Source organism: Watersipora subatra, chromosome 1 (genome assembly GCF_963576615.1).
Source record: "Watersipora subatra chromosome 1, tzWatSuba1.1, whole genome shotgun sequence".
NCBI classification, from domain to species: domain Eukaryota; kingdom Metazoa; phylum Bryozoa; class Gymnolaemata; order Cheilostomatida; family Watersiporidae; genus Watersipora; species Watersipora subatra.
This window is the reverse complement of record NC_088708.1, coordinates 75,601,395-75,624,341: the sequence shown is the minus strand read 5'-3', so window position 1 is coordinate 75,624,341 and position 22,947 is coordinate 75,601,395. Positions and strand designations below refer to the sequence as shown.

Here is a 22,947-nt window from a genome sequence, read left to right as displayed (position 1 = left end):
TTTAAACACGTTAAACCATTGTTTGATTTTATTGACTAACTGTTGCCCTTTTTATGATTCTTGTATGGCATAATTTGAAAAATATTTCTGTTTGAAATGAAATTATATCCATAAAGTATTAATAAAAAAGACAAGGTCTAAAAATGTATCATTAATAACTTATGAAGCACTTCTACATGAGGCAACAATAGTGAGCTGCCACATAGAAACTTCCAGAACATGTAGAGTACACTTAACTGCTGCCATGTCATCTTGAACTACTCCCTCATTTTCCAGGCCAGACGCTCTATACAGTTGACAAGCATTACCCACTGATTATGAGTGGGTATGTGAATGGGTCACTAGACCTAGATGTCATAGACATTAGCAGTGATGTGAGCTCTGATATCGACAGTAGTGATGCATCAGACCATTGCAAAACTCCCAAAAAGATGTCTGTGTCTCCGACTGGCAGAGCGAAAGGTCCGCAACTGATGCTCGGCGTTAGTGAAAAGAACGAGGCTTTGCTAACTGGCATATTTGGACTAGAAGAGAAATCATATGATGTTATGCTGTATCCGTCTTCAATTACACTAAAGCTAGTGAGTGGAAGGTTAAAAAGTGAGTCTTTCACTTATTTTATTAGTTTCGTTTTAAAAATACAATTCAAATACGCATCATTACAAGTATTTTGCAAAAATACTTTCTATATAACAGCGTTAGAAAAAAAGGTTGCACCGCACAGGTATTGATCCTGATTATTCAGCTTTCCAGCCAAACACACTACTATCTACACAACTCCATCACCTCGCTGCATTGTGGAATAATTGTGCACATAATTATTCCACATGATGATCTCTCACAGCAGTAGGTACTGTCAGTGTACTAGTGTTTGTTGATGCTAATACTAAACTCTGAGAATCTTATACATTCACTATCATTCTAGTAATCTATAATTTCAGAATCAGCTAACAGGAAAACGAGTATCAAGAGAATTGATGGAGATAAAATGGAAGTTATGGTCAAGGACCTGTTTGGTGCTAGTTTGAAGAGAGGTAAAGCCAAGTCTGCAAGTAAAGTGGGGCAAAACCTCGGCTTTGACTTACACACCTACTCAAAGAAGGATGACAACAGACTCAAACACCATGTAATGTCTTTTTCCCACCCGAGTGAAGTCACCTGCAATAGCTGGCTCACAGAAATTCAACAGATTCTAAAATGTAAGTTTTATACCTTGTAACACCAGAGTCAGTTTAGCAGTAACACTGCGAGGTTTCACAGCGCGATATTGGTTGAGTAAGGTTGGGAACTACAGGAATTATTAGGGTAGTGAAGCCTCTGTGAGAGTCATAGACCTATTAACTATAATATAGTTGATAGTATAGTATAGTTAATAGGCCTATGGTGAGAGTAATGGAAATGGAGAGCCTGATGACCATGCATATTCTAACAATAAATTATTGAAGGTTTATCGCATTTCTAAATATTTGTTATGTTGACATCTAAGCGATTCGTTTTAACTTTTAACGAAGATAAAATTTTGATAGCGTTGCAGTGTGTCATTTTATTTCCATATTTGTGATAACAATATAATATAATACAATATAATCACATGTAGTACAGTTCTTTGTGCACAAGTATGTTTTATTTTTACATATTTATTGTGTTAACATTAAATAGTTAATCTCTGATGTGATATTGTTTATATAAATGTTTTAAAAAAGAAAGAAACTGATTTACTTTCAATTTAAATTTCTATAAATATATTTATAAATATGTACATGTATAAAGAAATATAACAACATTTATATTTGCTGCATGTTTCTAAGGGAATATTTGAATGAACTACATGTGATATAAATAATGATTTTATTGCAGAAAGCAAGATAAATTGACTGGTATCAATACAATACTACTATAATTTGTATAATATATAAATTGACTGGTGATATTGTACAATAAATTCAATGTTTAAAGTGTAAGATTTTAAATAGAGTTTCTCACATGGTTCGATCAGTTCTGTCTCGCTGTTATAATGTGATCCCTGTTTGTTAGGCTTGTTACGCAAAGTTTAACTGAAAGGTAAACACTTGGTAACATTACCCTATATAAATATGTTGTAATACTATTGTTTGCTTATCTCTTGCAGCGATTACAGGAAGACCAAGACTAGCTAGATGCTATCAAAGTCTGGAGAGTCATCTGAAGAGTGACTATACGTCCAATGTTTTACCTATTTTCAAAGAGGCCAAACTGAAATTTGATACCTTAGGTCTGTATTGCTGGCACCATTTTGACCTGTAAGGGGACTTCTCTATTATGTCATGTGGATCAAAAAACCATATGATTGGATGTACATGTACGAGTAACTGTGAAGTATCATTGTTATTGCTCTTTATACTCATTGTATTTTTTAACCACTCTGATACTCTCTGCTAGTTGCATGTTATCTTTGTACTCTGTACTAGTTTATCTTATCTTTGTATTCTGTACTAGTTGTATCGTACCTTTGTACTCTGTACTAGTTGTATCTTACCTTGGCACTCTGTACTAGTTGTATCTTACCTTTGTACTCTGTACTAGTTGCATCTTATCTTCGTACTCTGTACAAGTTGTATCTTACCTTTGTACTCTGTACTAGTTGTAACTTATCTTTGTACTCTGTACTAGTTGTATCTTATCTTTGTACACTGTACTAGTTGTATCGTACCTTTGTACTCTGTACTAGTTGTATCTTACCTTTGTACACTGTAGTAGTTGTATCTTATCTTTGTACACTGTACTAGTTGTATCGTACCTTTGTACACTGTACTAGTTGTATCTTACCACTAGTACACTGTACTAGTGGTATCTTATCTTTGTACTCTGTACTAGTTGTGTCTTATCTTTGTACACTGTACTAGTTGTATCTTACCTTTGTACTCTGTACTAGTTGTATCTTATCTTTGTACTCTGTACTAGTTGTATCTTACCTTTGTACTCTGTACTAGTTGTATCTTACCTTTGTACTCTGTACAAGTTGTATCTTACCTTTGTACTCTGTACTAGTTGTAACTTATCTTTGTACTCTGTACTAGTTGTATCTTATCTTTGTACACTGTACTAGTTGTATCGTACCTTTGTACTCTGTACTAGTTGTATCTTACCTTTGTACACTGTACTAGTTGTATCTTATCTTTGTACACTGTACTAGTTGTATCGTACCTTTTTACACTGTACTAGTTGTATCTTACCTTTGTACACTGTACTAGTGGTATCTTATCTTTGTACTCTGTACTAGTTGTATCTTACCTTTGTACTCTGTACTAGTTGTATCGTACCTTTGTACAGTGCACTAGTTCTTTGTATGCTGGTTTCAGAAAGTGTGGAGGTGGAGCGCATAGTAAAGGATATTGAATCTTTGGATTTGTCCCAATATGACTGGTGAGAATCCTGTCTCTTGATATCATCCATCATATTACAATACGTCCCTTGCATACGCTCTTCAAGTCGTACCACTGGTAATAGGCTATTGCCTTTATTGTTCTGAGAACCCAAGCTATCTCAGAAGGTAATTAGAATCTCGTGGAAGTCTGTCATCGCTGATCGCGCCCCAACTATTCTTTCTAGCACCGTAACACTAGAGCTTCAGCATCACTCACTGTACTCTTTTACGTATTTACTTGTCAAACACTTGCACCACATGATTACTTCTAAAAAGCTTGCCAGACATACTCTCTAAATACACCTTGACACTGCATTCACTCGTAATACTGATGAGTGCCCAAGAAAAACACCACCATCTGAAAACACCAGCAACAAAACATCTGTAGATATACAGATATACATGTGCCTAATAGAACAATGCCTGAGTCATGTCCTCACTCGTAGATCACTTGCTGATGTAGCCATACATAAATTACTTGCTGGTCTGCTGATCTGCTGATTAATGGAGCACATGCTGGTCTTTTGCAGCATTCTAGTAGCAGCTGGAGATTCTATAGTAACTACTGTTGTCGATGCTTTAATAAAAAAGGTACAGTTTGACAGCGGTATTGTTGTTGGTACAAAAGATCGGCTACAACCTTGTAACATCCCAATAGGCATCATTCCTTGCGGCAGCTCTAACACAATCGCCCATACAGCGTATGGAACTAGTGACATGGTGACAGCTGCCTTGGATATTGTCTATGGTGAGTAAATACATGAACAAACATAAAAAAACTCTGTTCTTTCTTTGTTGTGTTCTGCATTCTACTAGAGAGCTTACATAGGCCAGCAACAGACTTGATTTATTGTAGATCTATATGTTTGTGTCTATGAGCAATTTGAAGCGCCTTTGCACTGATGATGTCATTCGGTAGCGCAAAAGCATTGCTAGTGCTTCCCGGCAATGTTTTACTCATTGAGACCAAAATATTAAGATTTATTGCAAACGCTCAATATATTGAGTCTGGTTAAACAATTTCAGGTCGAACGTTAAACTCGGATGTCATGTCCATCGCGTACTCCCAGGGAGGCTTTTATAAGTTCGCTTTTTCGGCTCACTACGGCTTTGGAGGAACGATCATGAACATCGTTAACAAGTCACGATTAGCGACCAACAGATATCAGCTAGCGATCGCTAAAGCTCTAACAAAGTCCAAGTTCAGGTTAGTTTCTTTTCAACCCATTTCATCAAGCCTTGTTAGTATTTTCAAAATATTCTTTGTGTATAGAAAGTCTAGCTAAATACTGCAGAATATTTTTGGTTCTCCTACATACATGTTCTCATTACTCGGTAATCGCTCGGTAATTACTCAATTTAGTAACGATTAGAGCGGAACATCACCGTGTTTGGTTTGCCTTTTGCTTGTCATTTACAATTAAGTTTATTCAAAAGCCATTTGCACTGTGTTGTACCCAGCACAAGATTACATGAAAGGAGTAGGGGATGTGTACATAAGGAACTAAGACAATACGCTGTTATATAGATATCTCAGAATCAAGCAAATAAACTTCTTGCCGTTTTACTCTGGACAGTAAAATACAAACTACGTATTTAGAGTTTTCACAACCTAAATGTAATGAAAATATACTGTAGATACGGGGGTAAATCTATACTTGCTGTCGCTGTCAGGCAGCAGCATTCATAGAATAGTGTTCCTTTTGCTTAGTTTGCATCAGCTGCTTTCCATATAGTGAGCGGTACACAGGAGAACTCTCATCTAACACTTAAAACCTCTACCTGTCTTTAAGTGTCATGCTGTCTGTACTCCCCTCACTTCCTTCTGTTGAGTGCGATTCCTCTCTTATAACTGGCTAAGTTATATTTGAAGGTTTTACAATTTTTGTCCATGCTTTCTCCGAGTTACTTCTCTGTGGTGACACTTGCCCCTTTATGTAACCTGACATATCTGTAAGAACTCTTTAGCCCGTTAATTTCTCTTTTAGTAGAAATTAATCAGCTGATAGACATAACCTGCGGAAATCAACCTTGACTTGTTATGCTTCCTTATAATTGATCTATGTTGAATTTAAAGCATTTTTGTGAAGGAATATCTGTAGACCTACTTTCATTTCTCTTCATTCCAGAGTGCTTTTAAAGTGCGTCTGAGTTTGCCAATCTTGTTTATATGCTAGGATGGTTGGAGGACTGTATTAACTTTGGTACCTTAACTATTATTTCATTTCTATAAATGTCGCCTCTCTCTTTTGGAATATTTTTTTATTTAAACGACGAGATTTCAAAAAAAATTTTTTATTTAAAAAAATATTGTTTGCTCTGTGCCAAACTTGTCAGCACAAGAACTGTAAACATAGTGTGGTTTTTAATTTTTTCCTTTTTTGAAATATACTAATTAGTCTCTATGAGCAGATCGCCATAATTGGTTTCACCGGTTTATGGCCTTATTCAATTCTTTTCAACTTTTTCCTTATCCCATATAAATAACTGTTATTGTTAGTCTTAATGATATTATTTATTTTCAGGCTGTGCAGCTCTATCTTACATTTTACTAGATGCTCGTTTATCAACTCAGGTTTTTGCTATGTCATGCACATTTTTAGTTGATAGGGTTCTACAGCAGGAGATTACTCCAATCCATTTTTACTGTTTTTAAAGCAGTGTATGTATCTTTCCTTGGTGATTGGTGCTCTGAGAACCCTTACTGCAAATGCCTTCTAGTTTCTGCTAGGCTGTGATGGCTGCTCTTGTCACTCTGTGTGGGCAGCTGATTAGCAGGTCGATGAGTATTTTTTGCTTGTAATAAAAGGTCATAATTTTTTCCTTAAGACTCAAGTGAAAAGTTGCATGACATACGTAAGACTTATGGGTAAGTGAAAAGTTGCATGACATACGTAAGACTTACGGGTAAGTGAAAAGTTGCATGACATACATAAGACTTACGGGTAAGTGAAAAGTTGCATGACATACGTAAGACTTATGGGTAAGTGAAAAGTTGCATGACATACGTAAGACTTACGGGTAAGTGAAAAGTTGCATGACATACGTAAGACTTACGGGTAAGTGAAAAGTTGCATGACATACGTAAGACTTACGGGTAAGTGAAAAGTTGCATGACATACGTAAGACTTACGGGTAAGTGAAAAGTTGCATGACATACGTAAGACTTACGGGTAAGTGAAAAGTTGCATGACATACATAAGACTTATGGGTAATAAGAACATGGTCACTTCAAGTAGCAACCTTACTACAAAATATTCCTAGATTAGTAGTGTCAGACCTTTTTTGGTCCTCTTGTTTTTGAAAAAGAGCAGCATACACTCTATACCCTCGTGCAAATGTTCAAAATTTAGATTTTCTATTTTCTGTGTTTTATAGGGTGAAAATGCTACTAAATTTGTATTTATTTGTTAAAAATGCCTGCTTTTCTGTTTCTGTCCGAACAAAAAGATCTTTTTGCAGGAAGCTCAATTATGCCATCTGAGTCTTTCACAGTTTATACAAAAAAGTTGACCTTAATGGTTTCCATATTCATATTATCTGTCAGTGCTCACCTGTGGAGGGAACAGCTTCTGTAATTTATGGCCTGACCTCTTTCTATTGATAAAAGAGTTAAGTTGAGACCCCTGAGTGCTAATTATCTTGTTTTTTGAGTAGACAAATATCAATGTAATTTTTAACGAGTTACAGAAAAGCTGATGCTTCATTGGACCTTAGTAATTGGAAATTCATTGGAAATTTAGTAATTCTACATGAAAGACTGTTTAACAGCATGCTGTTAGCAGATTGTTTTATCTCAAAATAGCCCAATAGGATCATTAAGTTTAACCAAAATTTAGCTGTGGTTGAATCGGTTAACACTGAGTTCCACACTGATTTCTTTTCTATATTTCCATACCTTTACACCTCGAATGACCAGACGATAACGGTCTGGCGAGTAACCACTAGCGGAAGTTAGTAATGTCCTTTATCAATCCATTGATATGGTTAACTGCTACACAGGGCATACAACTGTGAGGTTACGTATAAGGAAGCTGCCGAGAGCTGTGGGAAACCAGGTGACACGAACGTCTGCAGAGCTGGGTAAATATAAATTTTAGGCTTTCCTTAATAATATGACCATCACTGACTACCTTAGCGAGATCGCTAGAGATTGATGCAATTCTCTTTTCCTGTAACGACTTAGACAACGAACTCTCCTAGTCTTCTCAATCATTGTTTGTGATTTTTCTCTGCAGGTGCTCAACCTGCCATAACGACATATCTACTCCGTGCCCAGATGGTAGCAACTTTTCTGACCCCCTCCAAGAGTTTGATCCTCTTGATACCTCCAACAGCAGCAGTCAGCTAGCAGGTACCTACAGCAATTTGGAGATCTTTAGCCGGTGACGGAAGCAAACATAACGGTTATGCTTACCTTAACTAGCACATCTTTGCTAACCCCATAGACCTATTAACTATAGTTAATAGGTCTATGGCTAACCCTAACTATTACAGTCCAACCTCGGTTTTAGAACATCTCAGATTTTGAACAAACCAGGGTTTGAATAAAGAAAATTTTACATTCTGTACTTCGGATGGCGAACAAGAGTTCGCTACTCAAACAACCTTGAGATAAACTGAGGAAACTCAAAAGAAGAGTTTTTTTTATCTACTGCTATCTTCTGTCTCACTCTCTCTCTCATTCTCTCTCTCCTTATCTCACACTTCTTTCTCTCTTCTCATCCTTTACTCTCATTTCTTCTCTCTCTACTTCTCTCTCTCTCTTCCTCTCTATCTTTCTCTTTCCCACTCTCTCTCCATCTTCATATCTTATTTATTCCTCTCTTTCCTCTATCATTCCCTCTCTCTCTTTCTCCCTCTATCTCTCTCTCAATCTCTCTTCCTTTCTTTCTCCCCTTCCCTCTCTCATTCTCTCTTCCCTCTCTCTCTCTCCTTCTTGTACTCTCCTTCTTTTACTCTCCCTCTTTTTTATTTCTCACGTTCCTCCTGCTTTGTTGTCTTTTTCTTTCTCTTTCATTTTATTTTTTGGTATGCAAACATTGTAACAGAAAAAAATTGTTGCAAGGTTCCCACATATTGCTTTTTGAACAGCCTTCTATGACGGATTGTTTTAACCAAGGTCAGACTGTTTTTGCCCGGATTAAAATCATGTTGTCATTTATGCGCATATTCAAATCTGTAGAGAACCCCCAATTTTCGGTTGTTCTAGATTTGTCAATGCAGGATGAGTCAAATGTAATCAAAGGGGAGTTTCTTAGTCTTGGCCTTTACGCAACACCATCCTCGTGCGACATGGCGCCTCTTGGCTTGTCCAAGTATTCGCACATGGCTGACGGCTGTCTAGATCTCATACTTGTGCACAGTGTTGAAAGGAAAGAGTTTATGAGGTTTCTGAAACGGAATGGAAATGCAAAGAATCAGGTAGTAAATCTTGCGTCGTACCATATTCATTTGACTCTCTAGTTAGTCAACTGTTGATGTTGTTGAGACAATCTCAGTAAGTTATACTGCCATATGTGAAAGGGCCAACTGTTAATCAAACTGGTTTGAAGAACTATAGAGTTTGTAGCAGCTGCATGTAATACGTGTTGTTATCGGCCCCTGCACACTTTTTAAAAAGATTTTGTTCTTGTAGTTGGACTTTCCGTTTGTTCAAAGTGCACGGGTGACTGAGGTGTCTGTCCACGTTCGCATGCCAGTTGGCTGGAGCTACAGAGCCCAAAATTACAGTGAGATCAATGATCAGGCAAAACAGCCCAAGAACAGACAGGTCAATAAATTATTCATATTGCATCCGGTTTCTTTTCACTAGAATAGAAACACACACACGCTGACTCCTTTTAAACTCTGATTTCAGAGACTGCTGACATCTATACATACTACCATTCTTATATGAATCTCTGTCTGCACAAAGTCAGCATCCTGCATTTACTTGTAAATATGCTTGTTAGTTTATTTTTGAACCTTAGCATAAAATTCTACCATCTTTAATTCTCCATAAAGCTGAAACAGTTATCTAATATGATATCTGGTGGGATAAGCGGGCATACACTCTTGAATATCAGATCTGTATGTATGTAAACAGATTTGTTAAAGATTTTAGAGCATAGAAAAATATTATATCCAATATCTGTACTGGCTAGCTAGTCATTCAACACACAACTGTGAAACTATAGTGTGAGAGTTCAAATGGATACAAAATTTATTAAACACGTTCTCATCTCGATGTTTGCGCTTTACAAAGACAATTTGATGACTTCAGCATTAGCTCACATCTTTCTGCTGAATTTGGTTACATGCGCACAGATACAGTCAAACCTCGACATACATGTATACATGCAATTCATTCTGACGTTAACTATATATGTTGGAGTTGTGTCATCATGATGCGAATATTCTTGTAAGTAGATTGTGTTTGGTTCAATTCATTTCAGAACCAAAAAGCTACAATAAAAACTCATAGGTCATTACAGATGCATCAAAGAAATTATATAAGACTAGCTGCATTACCCGCCTACAGGAACAGATTCACGTGCAGCATAAGGCTTATTGAGAGTTGTCTTTTATACTGTAAAACAACTCCAAATATGCAGTCTACTGAAATTGTTGTCCTGATCAGAGTTTGCATGCACAAATACATGTCAATGTTGGGGGGAATAATGGAAATCTGCAATGTGTTTTACAGCTAGATGCGTGTAAAATTTCATAACTTCCAGCGACCTATATCTTTTGATAACGTGTAGTGGAATCTCAGTTCTCGAACATAATCAGTTCTAGAAGTTCGAGATCCGAAACAATTTTTCCCATTAAAATAGAATAATGTAAATTTTAGTCTGCTTCAAGGCGAGAAAACAACTTCGGTAAGGTATTTTTTCAACATTTTACACCATAAGCTGTACTTGTACCTGGGTAATAAAATAGTCTCTGCATAGAAAATCTATTTGTATTTTTAACATATATAACAACATTTGCCATTCTAACATTCAAACTACATAGGTAACAGGAGAAAACATGATAGGTAACCTATCATGAGAAAAGTGTTTTGTGTAGTTGAAATAATTTGAGAGAAAATAAAAACAACTGTAAAGTCTATCAAACTTAGTCAAACAACTGTACCTTTCGAACTTCATATTATGAGGAAAAGGTTTTCAGCCAGTCTAATAAATTAAAAAAAATAAAACAATTGTAAAAGAGATTAGATGTAAATTTCAAATAATTAGCAAGTAATAGCTAAATTAAGTCGGTTTTGCAACAATTACAATAAAATATGATACGGTAATGATACAATTAATACAAACTGAGAAAACAAAATAAAATTCATGAATATGTTGAATTAATAGTAACAATTCTTGCATAAAAGTGTGTGGGTATAAAAAGGTTAATGTCCCACCAGAAACTATCCATCAATTCTTTGAATATGACGATACTAAAAAATATGACAGAATATCATAGTAATTTGTAGTTGAAATTTTATTAAAACAATGTCTGCCAAAAATGGTTGAATAAGAGAATAATATTAATAATAAAGATTGGAAACTAATCAAGTAATAATAACAGTGATAGGAAAATGAATAATGTTTAAACTTCACACACGATACTCAATTTATGTTTAAAGGAATGCAAGTTGAAATAATAACAACGATGAAACAAACTTTAAAAAATTTAGATTATAAACTTTAAAAGTCATAACAAGTTTATAAATGTAATAAGAGAATTTAAGTTCATATATCTATATATATGTTTCTCAAAGTATGTAAATGTGTGTAAATGTAAGAGAGTGGAGAATAACTGATACTTGCAATCTTACACGATAAATCTTACAGTAACGTTTGTTGTAAAATGTGAAATTAATTACGAAAAACTAACTGGTTAGGTTTAAAAGGAAAGATGTGTAAGCTAATACATCTAGCTGTACAACCCAGCGTTGCCCGAGTAATAAAAGAAACAACAGAAAATTGATTTTTATTTAACATATAACAACATTTGCCATTCTACCTAAAACAACTGTAAAGGGTTTCAAACTTACTTTGTCAAACTACTTTAAAACTTCATATCATGAGAAAAATGTTTCGTGCAGGTCAAATAAATTTTACAAATAAAACGACTATAAAGGGTTTAGATGTAACAGTAAAATAATTAGCAAGTAATAGTTAAATTGAGTCTGTTTTGCTACGATTACAATATGAGATGATTCGGTAATGATACAATTAATACGAACTGAGAAAACAAAATAAAATTCGTGAATATGTTGAATTAATAATAACAATTTTTGCATAGAAGTGTGTGTATAAAAAAGTTACTGTTCCACCAACAGCTATTCATCAAAACTCTGAATACGACGATACTGGTACGATGATATGTTATGTAAAAATAAAATATTGTAGTGTCTTTGTCTGATCGAAGGTGAGAGAATCTAGATGCTATTCCTACTCGAGATAATACAATAGTCCACGTGAAAAGTAGTGACCTTAACAGCGATTTAGCAATTGAACCTTAAAAAAAGCCAGAAATAGAGGTTCACAAAAACGGCATCATGTTTCATAGAATTAATAAAATTTAGTCGCTTAATTCTAATATCGAGAGAGTCTATTGTCGATATCGTTTTGCCGAAAACTAATCAGCCCTAATACGTCGAGGACAAAAAAGCATCGTGTGTCATGAAGCTAAACGAAAGCCATAGAGTTGTAATTATTACGTCATTTTTGTGGGAAAACGGCAAACGATGAATAGGTTATGTATAGAGGCGTGTACTAACCAGAGATTCCCGTTAACGCGCCCTAGTAGATACCTAGTAGTGGGTAATAGTCCGAAAAGTACAGTACTCTATAAGACGGACACTCAATCAAACATGCACGCAGACAGAAAACGATTGCCGTTTATATAGTAGACTAAGGAAAAACTAATTATCAAACCTAGATTGTACTTGAACTCTGTATTTAGTTCAGTTTGTCTAATTATATCTCTTAAAATATTGGAATGAAGAATCCGTATCAAATAAGATTTGATCTCGGAACCTCCCAGTCACCAGGCAAAAGTCTTATTAATTTAGCCACACGAGCTTGATAGATTCATTGAGCGATTTATGTTGCTATGTGGGTGAGAATACGCTACTGCTCTCCGTTATGGCAGCGCAACGTCATTCCATGTATTAGTAAGGGTTTATTTAAATTAGCCATCGGCAATGTGCCTGGCTAATGGCGAGTGGAATCATTTATAAGCTGAGTTTATAAGTGTGGCAATGCTATCACTGTTTATAAGCTGATTTTTAATACCTGGGCAACGCCGAGCATTCCGCTAGTCATAGATATAGTTTATATCAACTTAATTTACATAATTTTTTTATCTTTTTATTGGTAATTACTTTTTTATTTAAACTTACTTCAATATGGCTTTTTGGCAAAGTTTAAACATTGTTGGAAACTACTTCTTATGGCAAAACAAATATTTGTTTGAGTAATACATTCGTATGTTTAAAACTTATGTAGAAGAGATCATAGATTGAGGTTTAACTGTAGGTGGTTCAGCAACAAGTGTTGATAGCTTGTGCACTGCTGAAGGTGCCACTTAATTATCTTTGACCTTGTAGACCACCCAAGGAGATGAACTCATCAAAGTCGTAGCTGACTGTGATACCTCTGTGATTAGAGAGCTTCACATCTCCGACTCAGATTCTAGTGGGGAAGAAGGTAGTCACAGTGCGTCTAGTCGGACCGGCAGCGCTGCTAATGCTTCTTTGTCTGATCAGAACAGCGTCAGCGGCTCAAAGGTGAAGTTTCCTCTAAATCATTTTTCTGTCATAATTTTGTCAATTCACTTACTCAACTGACAGGATTTCTGACATATAAGAAAAGGTGAGTGATATAAAATATTACCTGCATCAAGACAACTATTACCTGCATCAAGACAAATATTAGCTGCATCAAGACACGCATTCAACAAATAAGAGCCAGCTTTGAACTTTATCATTTATATTTAGAAATGCTCATACAGGTTGTAAATTATTGTTTTTAGTTGTAACTCTTCAATTATATTTGTTTGGTATGTAGAGGAGAACATAAAAATCACTGACTGAGCCAATGTTAGCAGATATGTTAAGGGCACTAGTAGAGCCCACATTCAATAACCGCTTGTAAATTTCTATTTAACATGACCTGAATTTTACAAAAAAATTTAAGGAGCCATACTTGAACTAATTATAAAAATAAGTTTTACTTTTTTTTGTAATTGTTTTGCTAGATAGACAAGCTTCTATGTTTCACAGCATTTTTTATCTTTCTACTAAAATTGGTTGCTTGCATTTTTAAGTTTAAATTAAGAGTGAGTTATACTGACTAGCTTAGAACTATCTATAGATACAAAAAGGTAGGTTGATTCAGATCAACACGCCAGAGTATAATAGTAATATACCTTGCTACCTCTACATACAAAATTAATTTGTTCTGGAAATCCTTTCAGATATTTACCAAGTAGAAATGTGTTTCACCCTATAAATGCCCTAATCGGTTCCAAGCCCCTAAAATTTTAAACATGAATTTTTTTATCAATCAAAAAGTTTAGCATAACCTGTAACAAATACATGTAAGAATTAAACTACTGCAAATTCAAAATAAAAATGAGAGTTGCGCATAATATAAAGAATAAAGTTGTTGGTTTATTGTTTTTTTAATTTAATTTTTTTCTTGTTTTAATTGCTATCATCGTCACATTTCAGCTTTTTTGGTTCAGGTTCACTTTCAACAATGATTTGTGCCTAACTTTTTGTAGAGAACTGATTGAAGGCCGTTTGCTTTTGTCAGCTTTTAACAGTCTTTAAAAAATGTGCAAGTCACACATTATAGAGAGCAATAGCCCAACTAGTGATCATTATAGAGAGCAACAGCCCAACTAGTGATCATTATAGAGAGCAATAGCTCAACTAGTAATCATTATAGAGAGCAACAGCCCAACTAGTGATCATTATAGAGAGCAATAGCCCAACTAGTGATCATTATAGAGAGCAGTAGCCCAACTAGTGATCATTATAGTGAGCAATAGCCCAACTAGTGACATCATTATAGAGAGCAGTAGCCCAACTAGTGATCATTATAGAGAGCAATAGCCCAACTAGTGATCATTATAGAGAGCAGTAGCCCAACTAGTGATCATTATAGAGAGCAGTAGCCCAACTAGTGATCATTATAGTGAGCAATAGCCCAACTAGTGATCATTATAGAGAGCAATAGCCCAACTAGTGATCATTATAGAGAGCAATTATAGCCCAGCTAGTGATCATTATAGAGAGCAATAGCCCAACTATTGATCATTATAGTGAGCAATAGCCCAACTAGTGATCATTATAGAGAGCAAAAGCCCAACTAGTGATCATTATAGAGAGCAATTATAGCCCAGCTAGTGATCATTATAGAGAGCAATAGCCCAACTAGTGATCATTATAGAGAGCAATAGCCCAACTAGTGATCATTATAGTGAGCAATAGCCCAACTAGTGACATCATTATAGAGAGCAGTAGCCCAACTAGTGATCATTATAGAGAGCAATTATAGCCCAGCTAGTGATCATTATAGAGAGCAATAGCCCAACTATTGATCATTATAGTGAGCAATAGCCCAACTAGTGATCATTATAGAGAGCAAAAGCCCAACTAGTGATCATTATAGAGAGCAATTATAGCCCAGCTAGTGATCATTATAGAGAGCAATAGCCCAACTATTGATCATTATAGTGAGCAATAGCCCAACTAGTGATCATTATAGAGAGCAATAGCCCAACTAGGGACATCATTATAGAGAGCAATAGTCCAACTAGTGATCATTATAGTGAGCAATAGCCCAACTAGTGATCATTATAGAAAGCAATAGCCCAACTAGTGATCATTATAGTGAGCAATAGCCCAACTAGTGATCATTATAGAGAGCAATAGCCCAACTAGTAATCATTATAGTGAGCAATAGCCCAACTAGTGATCATTATAGAAAGCAATAGCCCAACTAGTGATCATTATAGAGAGCAATAGCCCAACTAGTGACATCTTTTTAGGTGATTCTTGTCAACAAATTTTAAAAGTTCATAACCTTTTTCTGAAATGTGTTTTATTCGCGCTATCGGAATAATGGCTGCCTCTACATTATTTTTGTTGAACTCCTCCTGAACTCCTCGACTCCTCCACCTTAAGTTTCTCATGGTGCTCCTGAATGAACGTTTACATTTGTTGGACTATTGAAGCTTTGAGCTGAGACAAATATTTTGAACTTTTCACCTTCCGTATCCTGAAATTTATATTGTAAAAATAAGCAGTATTTTCTGAAGAAGCGTATTATAGACTTAAATTTTGCTTGAAAAGTTTTTTGAAAGTAGGTGGTCCAGTGTATAGGAGAGTAGACTTAACGTAAAATTATTATACTCATAAACCCTACACCAACTTCAAATGATGAAAAAAAAATTATTGTTGGTTGTCGATACAACCAATAATACCACAGTTATTACACAGTCATTGAATTAAAAAGTTATGTTTAACTTTTGTTCTATATCAAAGGCCAAGGGGGTGAGTTTGAGACAATTTTGGAATGGATTAGGCAATTTACATGTATTTTACAGTTCGTATAATGTAAAATTCCTATAATGTGAACTTTTTCGGAACGGATTATTTACGTTATAGGAGCCTCTACTGTGTTGGCTATTCACATGTGACTTAAGTTTTGTATCATATTTGTATTTTTGCGGCTTGAGAAAACTAAGAACTTGTTAGAAAAAATCTGTTGTAAGTTGAAACATACTTGGAGAATAGCCAGACATGACTGGGGATTGTTCCAGAGTACTTCCGCTTATTGGAATATTGTGTAACTTTGTGCAGTAGTGTATGAAGGCAGCGCATCTAGCATGCATATGGCTTCTTTTAGGAAGGTGGCATGTCGGAGGCTTCTGCTGCTGGTCATGTACATGCTATACACAAATACACTGAGACAGATAGGAGGATAACCAGAAGAAATGCCAAAGACCTGAAGAAAGAGATGAAAGCGAAAGATAAAGAACACAAACGCATTAAATCTGTTTGGAATGTGGATTCATCTCTGTGTGAAGAAACAGACCTTACATTCAGGTAGGTAGAGGATTGTTTCATCTCTGTGTGAAGAGACAGACCTTACCTTCAGGTAGGTGGAGGATTGTTTCATCTCTGTGTGAAGAGACAGACCTTACATTCAGGTAGGTGGAGGATTGTTTCGTCTCTGTGTGAAGAGACAGACCTTACATTCAGGTAGGTGGAGGATTGTTTCGTCTCTGTATAAAGAGACAGACCTTACATTCAGGTCGGTGAAGGATTGTTTCGTCTCTGTATAAAGAGACAGACCTTACATTCAGGTGGGTGGAAGATTGTTTCGTCTCTGTGTGAAGAAACAGACCTTACATTCAGGTAGGTGGAGGATTGTTTCGTCTCTGTGTGAAGAGACAGACCTTACATTCAGGTAGGTAAAGGATTGTTTCGTCTCTGTGTGAAGAGGCAGACCTTACATTCAGGTGGGTGAAGGATTGTTTCGTCTCTGTGTAAAGCATAGACCTATTAACTATACTAGACTGGGCAATGCGAAGCCACAGTGTCCTACGTAAATAGCCACATTCTTCGCGACGTAACGTCAACGCTTTGTTCACTCGCAGCTGGTCAGGCAAGCGAGTCATCATTGTTTACATTGAAAGAATGGCTGAGACAGCGTTGTTGCTACATGTGATTTGACATAACTACTAAAGTACACAAGATATTGGTTTAAAATTTTAGATGCCAAGCTTATACACTATGCATTTCCTACCCTGCAAATTTGTAAACATAAAGTTGAATATTTCATATGTAAAGTGTCAGTAAAAATGTATATTGATCTATTCAAAAAATATTGCAAAATTATCAATGTTGCCCTATGCTATGGGCTAACATGTCAGATAGCTAGGTGTACAAACTGGTTTCAAATGCATACACACTGGTAAATGGTACACTGATCGCAGTCTGCCATGAACATAAATGTTGGGTCTTAGGTGTTATGCAAACAGCATCAGAAAAATCGTAGAAAACAAACGACAAATAGTAAACTTTTCTAGACATATTGTGACAGGCTACACATGACTAAAGACGATCAGTCGGCTGAGCTTTGATCTAAGATTACTCTTGTTAGCTGCTACCTTTGTAGCCTCATGGTGAATTCTAATTCTGACATATCTGGATGTGCTAGTTTTAACTAATGCTGCTGCGCTGTGACTTGAGCATGGAAATTCCTGATGCAAATTGCTTTGTAAAACCAATAAAAGAGTTTTAGTGACTACCAGCTTGTGTATGTCTGCAGTGATTCCTTGTAAGTCGACACACTGCCGTATGATCTGTTCTGAGCCTAGACATATCTTTGTGATGACAGGATGAGGTGTAAACAGACCACCTCTACCTTTTACACTGATTAGTGTCGCATCATCCCTGGTGCTAAACCTAGACAGGAGGCTATAAAGCTGGTGCAGTCATTGCAGTTGAGTTTTAAGCTCCGTACCACATGACCTGCTAAATAAATATCATATGCTAATATTATTATAAAAAGTATATGTATCAACCGTAAAATAAATTTAACTACATCTCACTGATTTGCTGCAGTATTATTTCAAGCCACTCTGCTACCTGTATATCTGTTCTATACACTAACAATAAGTGAAAGTAGCTAATACCAAAATACATGTACATACCTAAATCATGTACCACAATATGGGCAGTCATGCAGTTTAGCACATGCAGCAAGGCTGCAATGTGTGCCAGATCTCTTGTTTTGTAGAAAACTTGGAGGAATTGGTTGTATTTACCGACCGATGTACTCCACTATGTCCGAGACAGATTTTGACAGATCGATTTCCAGCCGTTCGCTTGATTCCAAATAATCATGGAAGTCATCTTCACTTTCTACATGAATTTTTCTTCGTTTAGATGAGAGAAGTAGGGAGCAGGAGCCATCTGAGCTATCACAATCAAGACAGTTAGCACTCGTGCTAGGTGTGATGTCTGTTTGCACTAGTCGAGGTTTCAGTGCAGATTTGAAGCTACTGACATCTGGATTATTGTTGAAACCTCCCTTGGCCCGAATCTTTGAGGACAGTGTTTCTATATGCTCCTGTCCAAGCTTGTACAGAAGTAGATACTTGGCCTCGCGAAATGTTTGAAAAATTTAATTCCCTATTCCAAGGTACGAGGTACGCTTATGTAGAGGGTCGGGAATGATCTCTTCAGATTGCTTGGCGGCTGTTGGCTCTTCATAGCAAAGTGAAGGCTCCAGGACTGGCTCATCTCGGTCTGGTGGAGATGATTTAGATGGTGTTGGTCGGCATAACAGTCGTCTATGCTTTGGTTGAGCCGGTCGTAAATATTTTGGCAGATAATCAAATAACCTTGGTACAGCAGTAGGCTTTAGTATGGCAGCCATCGTCATACCAGGAGGTCTGCAGGGGATCACTGTCGAGCGCAGAGTATTTGGAAGGCATCCAGTCCTTAGGTTTCACGGCGTCTATCCACTTGTTACGTATGTCTAGGTGTTTTTCTTCCAATGGAAAGGTGTGGAAACTGAGTTAACTGTCTTTTGCTGGCGTATTAGAACAACCAAATGCACAGCAAAAATTTTTACTCTTTTTGTCCTGCAAAATAATCAGTAATTGATTGCATTCTTATGAGACCATCATAAAGTAAAAATCTTTTTGTTGGGTATAGCTACACTTCTAAATATAGCACAGCCATCACCATACTCATTTACTAGCCTATTTCCACCTGCCATGGTGATGAAAAACTTCATGAAAAGGGCAACAATCAATCTACTACGCGCTTGGCACCTCTTTGTGCGAAACAACTTTTTAAATTGTAGCGCTAGCAATGAACTTTAGAAAAAAATTTTTGGAAAAAACTATTATTTGTATGCATATCTCAGAAAAATCCGCAAGATTTCTTGCTCTTCATATGTAGGTACCTCTCATAACCACACTTGAAAACAATTGGAGTAAAATTTACCTTCGAATCATTTCCAGTGCTGGTAGTTGCTCCACTATCCATGGCTTCCTACTTAAAACTATGGCCTGGACTAGGCAAAGTGAACAAAGCAACAAAGTGAACATAAACCTATTTTCTGATGCTGTTTGCATAACACCTAAGACCCAACATTTATATTCATGGCAGACTGCGATCAGTGTACCATTTACCAATGTGTATGCATTTAAAATCCATTTGTACACCTAGCTATCTGACATGTTAGCCCATAGCATAGGGTAACATTGATAATTTTGCAATATTTTTTGAATACGGTAGATCAATATACATTTTTACTAGCACTTTACATATGAAATATTCAACTTTATGTTTACAAATTTGCAGGGTAGGAAATGCATAGTGTATAAACTTTGCATCTAAAATTTTAAACCAATATCTTGTGTACTTTAGTAGTTATGTCAAATTACATGTAGCAACAAAGCTGTCCTCTGTCATTCTTTCAATGTAAACAACGATGACTCGCTTGCCTGACCAGCTGCAAGTGAACAAAGCGTTGACGTTATGTCGCGAAGAATGTGGCTATTTAAGTAGGACACAATGCTGAGCCGTGATGCATTGGATTGCCCAGTCTAGTATAGTTAATAGGTCTATGGTGTAAAGAGACAGACCTTACATTCAGGTAGGTGGAGGATTGTTTCGTCTCTGTGTGAAGAGACAGACCTTACATTCAGGTGGGTGAAGGATTGTTTCGTCTCTGTGTAAAGAGACAGACCTTACATTCAGGTGGGTGGAGGATTGTTTCGTCTCTGTGTGAAGAAACAGACCTTACATTCAGGTAGGTGGAGGATTGTTTCGTCTCTGTGTGAAGAGACAGACCTTACATTCAGGTGGGTGAAAGATTGTTTCGTCTCTGTATAAAGAGACAGACCTTACATTCAGGTGGGTGGAGGGTTGTTTCGTCTCTGTATAAAGAGACAGACCTTACATTCAGGTGGGTGGAGGATTGTTTCGTCTCTGTGTGAAGAGACAGACCTTACATTCAGGTGGGTGAAAGATTGTTTCGTCTCTGTGTAAAGAGACAGACCTTACATTCAGGTAGGTGAAGGATTGTTTTGTCTCTGTGTGAAGAGACAGACCTTACATTCAGGTAGGTGGAGGATTGTTTCGTCTCTGTATAAAGAGACAGACCTTACATTCAGGTGGGTGAAGGGTTGTTTCGTCTCTGTGTAAAGAGACAGACCTTACATTCAGGTAGGTGGAGGATTGTTTCGTCTCTGTGTAAAGAGACAGACCTTACATTCAGGTGGGTGGAGGGTTGTTTCGTGTCTGTGTAAAGAGACAGACCTTACATTCAGGTAGGGGGAGGATTGTTTCGTCTCTGTGTGAAGAGACAGACCTTACATTCAGGTGGGTGAAGGATTGTTTCGTCTCTGTATAAAGAGACAGACCTTACATTCAGGTGGGTGGAGGGTTGTTTAGAAGTGACTAATGAAATAACCTTGTAGACTTGAACGCACTACACCTAACAGCATTACAGTATTCTAGTGCTTTGTGATATCCAACACATAATTACCCTGCGTTGGTTAGTCTCACACGCATAGAACAAGTTGAAAGTCAAATTGGACAGAGTTCTGTTCTTACATACGTATGTATACTAGCTTGTGTGCCTGTCATTTCTATCCATAGTATAGTAACACTACAGACTCTCATCTGTCTGCCTATGACAGCACAAATCATATCTTCTGTTATACGAGTCAACAACACCCTATCAAAGTGTAAACATAGGCAAACAGATATGTAGTTTCTACAATGATTAGCTGGGTGAATCAGATATTAAATTTTTTTTTATTTTTGTAGTTTTTTTGTTAGCGTATTATACTTGTTACTTGCTGACATTATGTATCTCTAGAGTTCATCAGAAGCTAGTCACCCTCTATGGAACAGGTATGAGTGCTGACTCTTCCATAGAGGACGTATTCTGTTTTCCCGCTATCTGAGGCTCGACTTGATAGGCTCCACTTGATCTCAACAGACCTGTAGGATGTGCTGACATGTTCTGCTCAATTGCAAATTTCCATAGACTTGAGAATTGCACATCCATACAGACACGCGTATGCTACCTACTGTCATACTATGCATTCTGAGTTTGTGTAGCCATATTCATCGTTTGCCTTTTAATTGTATTAAAGTAATTTATTATTTTTCTTGTAATAGTTAAACACACTTAGTCAGCTCTTCTTCTTGCTAACTTCCCCGGTCATACACCAGCTAGTACTACTAGCACAACTTCCAACAGCTAGCACATGCTTGTCAGATTTAGACAGGTTCTCATTTAATTCCAGTTGTACATCTGTTTTACACTAGTTTGAAGATCTTTGTTTTTCTTATAAATTATGTCTGTTAATTCATTATTATATATAATTTTATAAATGCTTTTTAAAAATTTGTAAAGATTTAGTTTTACATGCAATTGTGATAGACATTTATTGAAAGATGAGAAATACAAACACACTGAAGTAATACTAAAGAATTATGAGAATTATAATTTATAAGATTATACGATTATTAAGATATGATAAGATATATACAATAAAATCATAAATAATCATAATAATAAATAATATGAATGGTCTTCACCCACAAAAGACATGATTACATAGCCAATAAAGTGAAAGCATGAGATGAGGCAACAGCTGGCTGTTGAGTAATATGTGCATTACAAACACAGCACAATATTAAGCGCATATTGCACACAACAACATTACATAGACCCTTGCTACAACACAGAGTTACCTATACAAGCAGGCCACGACACAGAGTTACCCATACAAGCAGGCCCCAATGCAGTGTTACCCATACATGCAGACAACCATGCAGTGTTACCCATTTATACATACCACAACAAAGAGTTACCCATACACACAGGCCACAACACAGAGTTACCCATGCAAGCAGGCCACAACACAGAGTTACCCATACAAGCAGGCCACAACACAGAGTTACTCATACAAGTAGGCCACAATGCAGTGTTACCCATACGAGCAGGCCACAACATAGAGTTACCCATACAAGCAGGCCACAACAAAGAGTTACCCATAAAAGCAGGCCACAACAAAGAGTTACCCATGAAAGCAGGCCACAACAAAGAGTTACCCATGAAAGCAGGCCACAACAAAGAGTTACCCATGAAAGCAGGCCACAACACAGAGTTACCCATACACACAGGCCATAACATAGAGTTACCTATACACGCAGCCACAACACAGAATTACCTATACACACAGGCCACAACATAGAGTTACCCATAAAAGCAGGCCACAACACACAGTGTTATACCCATACAAGCAGGCCACAATGCAGTGTTAGCCATACATGCAGGCCACAATGCAGTGTTACCCATTTATACAGGCCACAACAAAAAGTTACCCATACAAGCAGGTCACAACATAGAGTTACCCGTAAAAGCAGGCCACAACACACAGTGTTATACCCATACAAGCAGGCCACAATGCAGTGTTAGCCATACATGCAGGCCACAATGCAGTGTTACCCA

General features: G+C 36.7%; 1 protein-coding gene across 2 annotated transcripts; it reads left to right on the top strand.

Moving 5' to 3' along the window:
- The first annotated feature begins 394 nt into the window (after nucleotides 1-394).
- On the top strand, nucleotides 395-21,792 carry LOC137410481 (ceramide kinase-like protein). Of its 2 annotated transcripts, none has more exons than XM_068095899.1 (13): nucleotides 395-600; nucleotides 942-1,199; nucleotides 2,129-2,251; nucleotides 3,339-3,402; nucleotides 3,934-4,151; nucleotides 4,430-4,610; nucleotides 7,406-7,486; nucleotides 7,642-7,757; nucleotides 8,616-8,827; nucleotides 9,042-9,176; nucleotides 12,993-13,172; nucleotides 16,321-16,502; nucleotides 21,304-21,792. In XM_068095899.1, exons 1-13 carry the CDS (start codon nucleotides 432-434, stop codon nucleotides 21,389-21,391), a joined length of 2,007 nt encoding a protein of 668 aa, XP_067952000.1. In that variant the 5' UTR covers nucleotides 395-431; the 3' UTR covers nucleotides 21,392-21,792. The 2 variants fall into 2 exon arrangements, with proteins under 2 accessions (XP_067952000.1, XP_067951999.1); XM_068095898.1 differs by having other exon boundaries at nucleotides 16,303-16,502.
- Nucleotides 21,793-22,947: the final 1,155 nt, after the last annotated feature.